This window comes from Hipposideros armiger, unplaced genomic scaffold (genome assembly GCF_001890085.2).
Source record: "Hipposideros armiger isolate ML-2016 unplaced genomic scaffold, ASM189008v1 scaffold_132, whole genome shotgun sequence".
NCBI classification, from domain to species: Eukaryota; Metazoa; Chordata; class Mammalia; order Chiroptera; family Hipposideridae; genus Hipposideros; species Hipposideros armiger.
Window position 1 is genome coordinate 2,043,081 of NW_017731482.1, and position 10,760 is coordinate 2,053,840.

Sequence of the window (10,760 nt, forward strand, 5' to 3'; positions counted from 1 at the left end):
GGTAAAGAAAGAAGTCATTGGGGGCCAGATCAGGTGCGTAGGGAGGGTGTTCCAATATAGTTATCTGTTTACTGGCTAAAAACTCCCTCACAGACAGTGCCCTGTGAGATGGTGCATTGTTGTGATGCAAGAACCATGAATTGTTGGCGAAAAGTTCAGGTCGTCTAACTTTTTCACGCAGCCTTTTCAGCACTTTCAAATAGTAAACTTGGCTAACTGTTTGTCCAGTTGGTACAAATTCATAATGAATAATCCCTCTGATATCAAAAAAGGTTGCCAACATCATTGCAACAAGTTTGTGAATCTAATTGTCACTAATTGTCAGACATATTTTTTGAGAAGTCTCGTAAGTTCTTGTTTGTTTAAGCCAACTTAATATTACAAATTAGCAATATCATCCAGTGGTAGAAATGTGCTACACCTAGAACACACATATGTTAACATGCACAAACACAGAAATATAGTCAGAGATCCCATAGCTTTCATTTTAAAATGCTAGCTTTTATGTCCCAGGTATAATGCAAACTCAGTGGAAAAACTTGATCCAAATTATGTTTCACAGATGGACTAAGTTAAGATTTTGTTCAGATGGCCAAAGCTTTACATGCTGAAGAATTCGTTTAAAGCCATTTTAAAATTAATTTACAATCAATCATAGAATCCATCCCATTGTCCCCGAGAGGCCTGAGATCCTCTCTTTTAAGGGTGCCCTCAGACAAACAACAGAAAATGGAAAGTGAGTGCACACAATAAAGTTGGAAAGCCCAGAAAGTAAAAGGAACAGCTTCAGAACATCTGAATTTTAAGTGGCAGGTTTCCCTAGAGAAAATTGGCCGCTGGGATGGAGCCTGAGCACAAGATGGCGGCTACCCCTTGTCACACAGGTAGGCGACTGCCACATATCTGGAGACTAAAGGTGGGGGAAGGGAAAGAGACGCCTCCGACGCCATTTTACCCCACAACGGGGCAACCGCAAAAAGGAGGGCTTTTTCCGCACCCGCCTCCGAACAAGGCATGGGATGAACTCTGGGAATTGAACCAGGGCCGCCACGGTAAGAGCACCATAGCCTAACCAGTAGAACCCATGGAGGAATGGGTGAAACTCTGACCGTGTGCCATATGGGTTCTTCTTGGGCGTAAACAAAATTCATGAGAGCGAGCCCCCGGACATCGCCGGCTGCTTTATCATGTACAGTGAAAGCCCAGGAGGAGCGAGTTAAGTCCCTAGCGCCCTGGTAAACGCTCAAGGAGCCAGAGGGAGAGAGCAGTGCCTCTCTTCCACAGGGTCAGAAGGCTCTCAAAAAAAGAAGTTCGGTATGGTCATGGAGAAATTCAGTTCCTAAAAGTCAAATCATTTAAAACAAGTAACATCAATGAACAATATACTTCACTCACATTTATACACCGCCTCCCCCCCACCCCTATACACAATTTTCAGACTTAATTTGCCAACTCTAGACCAAATTCAAAACCGGTTTCAAGTTAAAAACAAAATTCCATGGCTGGGTTCAAACAAACCAAACGATTTCAATCCAGATTGCCGAGGTAGCTTCTCAAAGCCTGTTCTCTTACAGAACCAGTGGGAAACTCCCAACCCACCAAAAGGGAAAGTTTCTTTGGTGTCATCGCACATGAAGTTACTTACTCACCAGGAGATGTCTTGCAAGCCAAGTTCCCAGTTTCTTCCACTGAAAAAGGAAAGTGCTGTGCGTCAGCCACGCCCAGTCAGTGGTGAGCACTGCAGCTCCGTCCCTGGAACCGTCAGCCCAGGCAGCTGCTCGATGGAACCTGGGGAGACCGCCGCTGGCCAGAGGTCGCTGAACCATGGGCGGAAAGCCCGCTCAAGGCTATGGCCCTTCGTAGTCACCATTTTTGTTACAAAACATAAAGAGGCTGCCAACCTCACCCTAGCAGATCGAAACACTAAAAACTGAGAATTTGCAGTAGAGAAAGATTAGCTATTTTATTACGAGTGGTGCTACCCAGGACAATAGGAAACTAATGCTCAAAAGCCTCCGAATGCCCGAATCCAGGGCTCGGGGCAGGTTTTTAAGGGTATAGGGGGAACGGGTATGCGGAAGCGCTGGCAGGGCAAGTTTTAATTGGAAGACCTTGGAGCTTGGCCACTTACGGTAAGGGACGTCATCACAAGATCTTCCTGTACAGCAGATCCTCTGCTTCTGAAAGGGTTCCAGTGTTTAATTTCCGGTTATGTTCTAGTCCTTTCGTTCTGTGGGGAGGTGGGAGGGCGGGACTTTGGTTCCGGATGTAGCTGGACATCAAAGTTTGATCTGCGCATGCCTCAGCTGCACGACTTGTGGTTTTGGTCAGTGGTCACTGAAAGGCAGCTCAGTATCTCATGAAACAGAATACTGACCGTTTTGGGCTGTTCTGCGGTTGCACACTGGCCTATAATTTTTACAAATAGTTTTTGGTATACTCTTCCCATATTTATTACTTAATGTGGTCTTTATTCTCTATTAAGGTTCAATCTTTATGTATTTTTATTGAAGTCATTTAAAATTCTAGGAAATAGGGAATGACTATAAAAAGAAATATAATCAAACCATCTACCTTCTTTCCAGTTTACAATAATAAAAAGAGTGATGTAGTAATGCCAGTACTGCCATTCTGTAAAAATTGTATTTTAAGTAAATGGTGCCTAGCAGGATTGCTGGCACGTGATAAAGTACTGTTGCTGCTATTTTGTTATTTTTTAGAAAGTGGACTCGTAGAGCCGAAAAGGACCATAAATATTGTGTTATCTAATTCTTTTGTTTTATGAATGAGAAGACTAAAGCCCAGAGAGAGAATGTGGCTTGCCAAATCTTAGACTGCTAGAATAGTGGGAAACTGAGTCAGAACCGAGGTTTCTTGGTTCTTCCCACTATACCCCATTATCCCCCATGACCTGATAGATCCCTATGTTGCCTCTACCCATCTTCCCACTAGACTTTAAATCCTTGGCAATCAGGGACAACATCTTGTTCACCATTACATTTGCAATACTTAGTGCCTGACAGGTAGTAGAGGCTCAGTAAATACTTGTAGAATGTTTGAATAAGATAGGTCTTATGCCTGTGGGTAGGTAAACTGGGGCTTTGTCAGAATTGTCAAACTTGCAGCATTGGGTCTCAAGGGCAGCAGGCTCTGAGAGCTGTGGAGGAACAGATTGGCTGGCAGCTGTTTTTTAGATTAGATTCCATAGGATTAATGTGGGATTTAGGAGGCTCTAGTAACAACATTGATAAAGTTTTTATGTTGTCAAGTTCCCTTTAGCCTTCTATTGCATTAGCAATAGCTTATGACAATATTTGTTATAGGTTCTATGAAAAACCTGTGTCCCATTGAGTAGTAATTAAGCCTTAATTAAGTAAAAATTAGCTACATCATTTTGTTTTCTAATGTCCAAAAGCTTGAGTCTATGGTTCAGAGTGGGGCACATCAGAATTGACCCAACCAAAGTAGCTGTGCTTAATACAACCTGTGTGTGTAAGGAGACAGACAGAGACTGACTGACTCAGCAATGTTAAATGCATGCCCAGTAAGTATTGGAGCATGCCCAGACTTGTCCCTCTTCCTTAAAATGAACAAGTGAAAATACAAGTGCCTTTTAGGTAACAGATACCAAACAGACGCTCATAAGTGATATGATACTGGAGGACTAGCTCTAGAATTGATGAAAGAAGGCAAAACCAGAGAGGTGGGGAGGCTAGTCTAGGGGAGGTTTTAGAGAAGTAGCAGTGTAAGCTTGAGTGAAATGAATTGACCTCCTTCTGTCTCATCTATATAAAATGTCGGTTGTTATGCCCTACCTACTTGCTGGGCAGGGGAATTTACTGAATGCTTTCTTAAGATTCTTTCCACCTCAAAATTGAAGTATCTAGAAGTGGCTTAAAGGAGTTTTAAAGGGTGGAGGCAAAAAAAGAAAGGGGTGAGGGCAGTTAGAAAGTTTTGTAAAAATGTAAGGATTAGGCATAGCAAGTTGTGTGTAGGGAATAGTCAAAACAATAACCATGAGGGAGAGGAGACTATAAGAGAAAGAAGAGGTAGTGAGTTAAAAGAAACCATAAGAGGGCTGGCTGAGTGGTGTGTTCATTAAGAGTTGGCTTGGAATGCCAGCTCTGAACAGCAGGGCCCCGGTTCACCCACATGAGGACCAGTGACACTGCGCCCTCTACAGCTAAGATGGTGAACCAACAGCTTGACCTGGAGCTGGGCTGCTGTGAGTGGCCTTCCAATGGCCGGCGAGCGACTGCCTCACCCGGAAAGAGCACAATGATAATACCAACATGGGCCAATGAAGTGACGTCCTCCACAACTAGATTGAAGAACAAAAGGACAGCAACTTGTCTGTTCCCCTCCCCCAATTCCCCAATAAAAATCTTTTTAAAAAACCCCATAAGGGCTTGATAATGGCCATGGGCAGGCTGAGAGAGAAGGAGGGAGGGAAGGAGGGAGAGAGAGAGATCAAGTGGATGAACTGGTTATTAAGAGGACAAATCTTGTTAAAAGTAACGGAATATATTTGGAAAATGAAGATAGCTTAAGGATAAGTGACATGGAACTTAAGGAGAGTGGCAGGTTTTAGAGGTGTCAGTAATTCTGTGACATATTAGAATAGAAATATCCTGGTAGTGTTCAGAGGGGCCAGGCAGGATGGCGAGGGAACTAGCCTTACTTAGCGCTTCCTGCCATGTTGGGTACTTGACATACTTCATTTCATTTAGTTCTCACATTAATCCTACAGGATTTGTAGTATTAGTCCCATTTTACAGCTAAAGAAAATGCAGTTCAAAGAGGTTAAGTAACTCAACCAAGAACTTCTCATTTCAGTAGAGTAATAGAGATGGAATTGAAATTAAGGCCCTGACTGCAGACCTGTGCTCTTTCTATCAAACCATTGTCAGAACCCTGTGACAAAAGGACATGTGCTTGGATCTTTGTCTTGAAATGATCCACCTTTGAGACAGAAAGCTGCCTTTCTTTTTTTTTTTTGTTCCATAATTTATACCCTGTCTTGTTCTAAAAAGATACAAGGTTGCTACAGAGATGGGTAAGAAGCTGCTCAGTTACCTGGCTGGTTGAGGGGACTCAAATCCCTTTGCATTACACTAGGCCTTTTGGAATACAGCTGTGGAAAAGTGTTTCTATCCATCTGTAAACGAATACTAGTATACTTGTATGTCCAGAATAGGCAAATGTGTAGAGCCAGACAGTAGTAGATCAGTGGTTGCTTAGGGCTGGAGGAGAAGGAGGGGTTTAGGAGTAATAGATAGCTAAAGGCTATGAGGTTTCTTTATGAGGTGATGGAAATGTTCCAAAACTGATTGTGGTGATGGTTAATAACTCCATATATACTAAAAACTATTAAATTGTGCACTTAAAAAAATGAAAGATACTAGTGTGCACAAGGCAAATAACCCAGGTCATAAATATACAAGGGAACGATTGTAACAGATTTTCACCCATTTCTGGGTGCATGGCAGCTACAACTAGGCCTAAGGAAGCGTTGGTTTCATTCAGATATTGGCGGGGGCTCAGCAGGGAATGAGTGATGTTCACATACCCAGGCCAGAGCTGAGAGGAGGGTCCTCTACAGCTTTTAGCTTCCTGGTGGGACTCAGCTCTGCCCCGCCTGGGAGTTTGATTGAGAAACTAATGTGGTGTGGGTATGTGAGAGTAGAGTGATGAGTGAGCAACTGAGAGCATGAGCTGTCTAATGTTTTATATCTTGTATTACCATTTGAAAACCCTTTAAGCAATGTTTTATAAGCATTCAATCTTCCAGCTTTCCAGCTTCATGTTTATATTGGCCGTCCCTCTTTTTCTTTGTTTGTAAGTCAGACTCATTGTGGTTACGGGTATTTTTAGGCTAACCAGACATCCCAGAAACCATCTGGCCTCTTGGCAGTGGAAATTTTAAGCCATTTGCCTTTCAGACAACGCTGCTTTCTCTTGTTTATGACTTCATGATGTGTTTGTAAGCAAGAGCTTCCCCAGACATGCTGGGTTTGCTCTATGGCAAAGTAGAGTAGAATGTAAGGTCAGCATGCTGTGGTAGAAAGCGCAGGCCTTAGAATCATAGAGATACATGTTTAAACCTTGGCTTCAGTTGTATAACCTTGGAAAGATCACTTCCTTCAGTTCTTTGTGAATTGAGGATAATGATATGTGTCTCACAGGGTTTCTGTATGGATTAAATGAGATACAATATATTTGAAACACTTAGCACAGTACCTGACAAATAGTAGATTCCTAATAAATGTTTAAGTTTTCTTTCCTTAAAGAGGAGATAGGCATTTCTGTACATATTTTTATTAATTTATAAGAAATTTATCGAATATATCCATTGTGTGTCAGGCACTGTGTTAGGGTTTGAGGATACAGAAATCAGTTTGTACAAGGTGTAGGAGTAGATACTTGCCCTCTTTTTTAGCGAAGGTATTATTTGAGCTCTTTCAGTCCTAAGAACATTATCAAGTTCATTGCAGTTGACTATTCTCAGCCAGCATTTTGAAGCCTCTTTACATGACCAAATACTACAATAATACCTGTATGTTGTGTTTATGGTTTATACAGTATTTTCATATTCATGATTTTTGTAACTGTGTGACGGTAACACAGTGGGGGGATGGAGTTATATAGGATCAAAGATTTTGTATGCTATTGAAATTGAGTTACTATTAATTTGAAATAGATTGTTGTAAATTAAGATGTTAATTGTAATCAATTTTCAAGGCAGCCACTAAGAAAATAACCTTAAGCTTACACAGTATTATATGTCAGTTATATCTCAGTTCAGTTGGAAAAAAAGAAAAAGCAGCCAGATTGCATATCTATTCACAGGTGACATTTTTTATTCATGCGAAGTCCTAAAGAATTCATGAAAAAACTATTAGAACTAATAAACTAGCAAAGTTATAGGATACAAGATCACCACACAAAAATCAGTTGAATTTCTACACACTAACAGTGAGCAATCTGAAAATATAATTAGGAAAGCAATTTCACTTGCAATAGCATCAAAACGAATAGAATAATTAAGAGTAAATTTAACCAAGATGGTGTAAGGTTTGTACCCTGAAAACTATAAAACATTATTGAAAGAAATTAAAGAAGACTTAAATAAAGGGAAAGACCTGTGCTCATGGATTAGAAGACGTAATATTTTTATGGTGGCAATACTCCCCAACTTGTTTTACAGATTCATTGTAATCAATATTCATTGTAATCAATATGTAATTAAAATTACAACCTCCTTTTTTGCAGAAATTAAAAGCTGATACTAAAATTCACATGTGGAATTGCAACGGATCCCAAATAGCCAAACCAATCTTGAAAATTAACAAAGGTGGAGGACTCATACTTTCTGCTTTCAAAACTTACTGCAAAGCTATAGCAATCAAAGAGTGTGGTACTGAAATAAGGGTAGATACATTAATTTTTGGAATACAATTGAGAGTCCAGAAATGAACTCATACATCTGTGGTCAGTTGATTTGATTTTTGATAAGAGTGCCAAGACCATTCAGTAGGGCAAAGAATATGCGTAGTCTCTCTGCAGACTGTGCTGGACAGCTGGATATCCACATGCCAAAGAACAAAGCTGGACCCCAACCTCCCACCATATACAAAAATTAAGTCAAGTTAGATCAGATACTTAAAAATAAGCACTAAAGCTATAGAACTCTTAGAAGAAAACTCTTGGAGAGTGCAGCTGTACAAGTACTGCTCTCCTGTAGCGCTTGAGTGCTGTGGTGAGGTGGACCCCAATGACTGGGTGCTTCTGTGGGTCAGGATTATCGTCTCATCAGTCTCATCAGTCTGGCTCTAGTGCTTTGCACAGAGTTGGTGCTCAGTAAAATCTGGTACTCACTAAATGAATAGAAGAGACAGTGACAGTTTCAGTTTACCAAAAAGATTTTAGATGGTTAGAAACTATTTTGAGCGTCTTTGTTGTGCTTGAGTGCTGTAAGTGTGGGTTTCCTTCCTGGGCCCTTTCTTTCACCATAATGGAGTTCGGGGGTATGTGAAGATGTTCTCCCCCGCAGTAGGTAGTTGTCATGTGTACCTCCTATAACTTGGGCATGTTGCCAATGTCTTTAAATTTGATTCTGTTACTGCTGACAAAATGGAATCGTAGCCTGTTCTTTAAAATTATATTAAGCTAATTCTTGTGGAATGTTTAGACCTTAGAGCATAGATCCAGCCTGTGTGAACACCTCTAATGGCATGGAGCTCAGTGCCTCCCAAGGCAGCTATCAGTCGACTGCCCTATTGTGAGTTACAAAGTTTTTTCTTTGGTTGATCAGAAAATCTTTTCCTCTAAGTGTCTACTTGTTTCTCCAATGGAATCGTGCCAAACAAGCCATATATTGGGTTGTCGGAAAAGTCATGACGCATTTTTGCAACGAAAAAAAGAAAATACGTCTTGACTTTTCCGACAACCCAGTATTTGAAATAATAATTCTGTCTCTTTCAGCTCGAACCATTCCTCTTGACCCACAGAATATGTTATTCACTCCTGCATTTTAATCAACCATTCAGTTCACTTCTGGGTGGCTTACTCCACTGAGAGTCCGTGTGAGTCCTGGGAATGCAGATGGGTTTCAGTACTATTCTAGGTAAAGTACAAGCCAGCCTGACTTCTAAGTAGCTGCCTTTGCAGGGTGATACTGAATTTCCTACCTGCCCCAGAGTGTACCTCCCACTCGATAGTAAAATGCTCACATTATTTCTTTAGGTTCAGTGTTGAAATTTCTTGATAAAATGCAGACAAGTGATGTAGGTTGGCCAGCACTTTCTCCTATTAATACCAGAGTGGAGCCACCTAGCAAGGCCATGTGGCCATGAGACATTGAGTGGGAGGAATAACACGGAAATGCTGGGCTCAGCCATTGTGGGAAGGTCGGACAGGCCTTTGCCACAGATGTAGGGAAAGGAGAGCACCTCGGGAATATACCTTATTACCACCTTTATAAGTTTTCTCTGAGCTAATCTTGGCATAGTGAAACTTTAAAAGTAAGTCTTTTGCTACGAAAAAAGTAGATATGATGTATTCCATTCCAAAGCTAAATAGAACTACTCAAGGAACTAATTTCTGTTTGCGATCATCTGCATGACTATGTGTCCCCCTTGACTTCTGGCAAATTCTTATTTATCCTTCAAAATACAAATGCCACAGAAGGGCTTTTTCAACCCTGCTCTCATTTCATCCCAGGTAATTAATAACTCCCTCTTTTATGCCAATCTGTCTTTTAGGCACACTTTTTGTGTTGTACCTTTTCACTGTGTTGTATTGAATTTATTTGTGTGCCTCACTGGGCTCTGATTCCTTGAAAACCCAGACATTCTTCTCTGTGTTTTCAATGCCCAGACATTGCTTACCAGTGACTAGAATATAGAAAATGGATGATTAATGCTTGTTGAATAGAGTTGTAACACAGGTGTATATCAGTTGCAAACCTTTGCAAAAGCACTATTCTGGTGAGAATACACCAGCCGTGTATTAGGCAAGAGTTGGAGAGTAGAAAACAAAGGTGAGTAATGGGATAAACAGGAATTCCTGCTTATAGTTTGTGGGGCAGGTGACAGCCATCTGCACCTAATTTTTACCCTAACATTAATGTTATAACACAGGTACTGTGGGATTCGGTTTGGGTTGTAAAGTTATAATATAATGTATGCATAAGACAAAACAAGCCATGTGTTCTTGCAGTCTCTTAAATCACCAGGATTTAGGCCTTTGGAAGCTCAAATGTAATGGATTAAGGGAGAGACTACATTGAATGTTGACTCCCTACATAAAAATCTAGTGCACTGCTGTGCATTTTGTAAGTACTTAAATACTTGTTTCATGGCTGATTCAGATTGTTTAGGGAGACATTTGGAGGAAAAAAAAATTGTTTCCAAAGGTGATTTTACACTGTATCCACCCTATTAAGGAAGGTGAGTGTCCCTCCATCTCTCAAAGCATGAACAAAACTGCGATTGGTCTTGTGTTATTTAAACAGATCTAGTTAGGAAACAAAGACTTAAACCAAATATTCCCTCTGGAGAACTCTTTCTCTTTTTACAGGATTTGTTCTTAGAATGCATTTTGTTAATAAACTAACTCATTTTCTGTTGTAGTTGCCCGAGGGAATTGTCTTGCTTGGTGTGTGGCTTTGAAAGCACAGAAGAGATTGTGGGGGCTTTTTTTCCCTTGGCTCACATATGGGCTACTTTTGACTATTGGTCTTTTATTTATTCTTTTTTAGGAACCTAAATTCCAAGGTGGAAAGGAGTCAGAGCTGCAGTGACACTGTTCAGGACAGAGCAAAGAGCAGACTCAGAGCAGCCCCAACCAGCAAAGCCAAGGTATAGTCAGACACAGGCTCCCGGGGCTCTCAGTCCATCATGACCTCCTGCCCGGGGCATCCAAATGAGAGGTGGCAGAATGGGCCCAAGGCAGAGCAGTTATGTTGGAGAATTTTACAAATAGATATGAAGGAAGAGCGTTGGAATTTGTAGTCAGATGGGTGGCATGAGGGTTTGCAGAAGAACGTTTTTAAAAGTTCCAGATGAGTTTTTTTTCCTGTAGACTTTCAATTTTATTAATTGTTTCACGTTTATAGGAATTTCTGTAAATGGTGTACATTCTAGGTTAGGGATTTCCCCCATTTCTTAGGCTCACATCACATCACCCTTTATCCCATTTCTTACCCTTCCCCTCCCTATCCCTATCCCATTATGAAGGAATTATGAATACACACACAC

At 40.9% G+C, this 10,760-nt stretch overlaps 2 protein-coding genes across 2 annotated transcripts in view; one reads left to right on the forward strand and one right to left on the reverse strand.

Annotated features, from left to right (window-relative positions):
* Positions 1-2,246, reverse strand: part of CHRDL2 (chordin like 2) — a 129,651-nt gene extending 127,405 nt beyond the window's left edge. The window contains exons 1-2 of the mRNA XM_019649328.1: positions 2,132-2,246; positions 1,650-1,688 (exon numbers count right to left, since the gene is read on the reverse strand). The gene's annotated coding sequence lies outside the window, so the exon portion shown is untranslated. The remainder of the gene's footprint in view (positions 1-1,649; positions 1,689-2,131) is intronic.
* RNF169 (ring finger protein 169) overlaps positions 1-10,760 on the forward strand; it is a 90,529-nt gene that overhangs the window by 69,369 nt on the left and 10,400 nt on the right. The window contains exon 6 of the mRNA XM_019649329.1: positions 10,262-10,361. Within this exon, the coding sequence (XP_019504874.1) occupies positions 10,262-10,361 (100 nt within the window). The remainder of the gene's footprint in view (positions 1-10,261; positions 10,362-10,760) is intronic.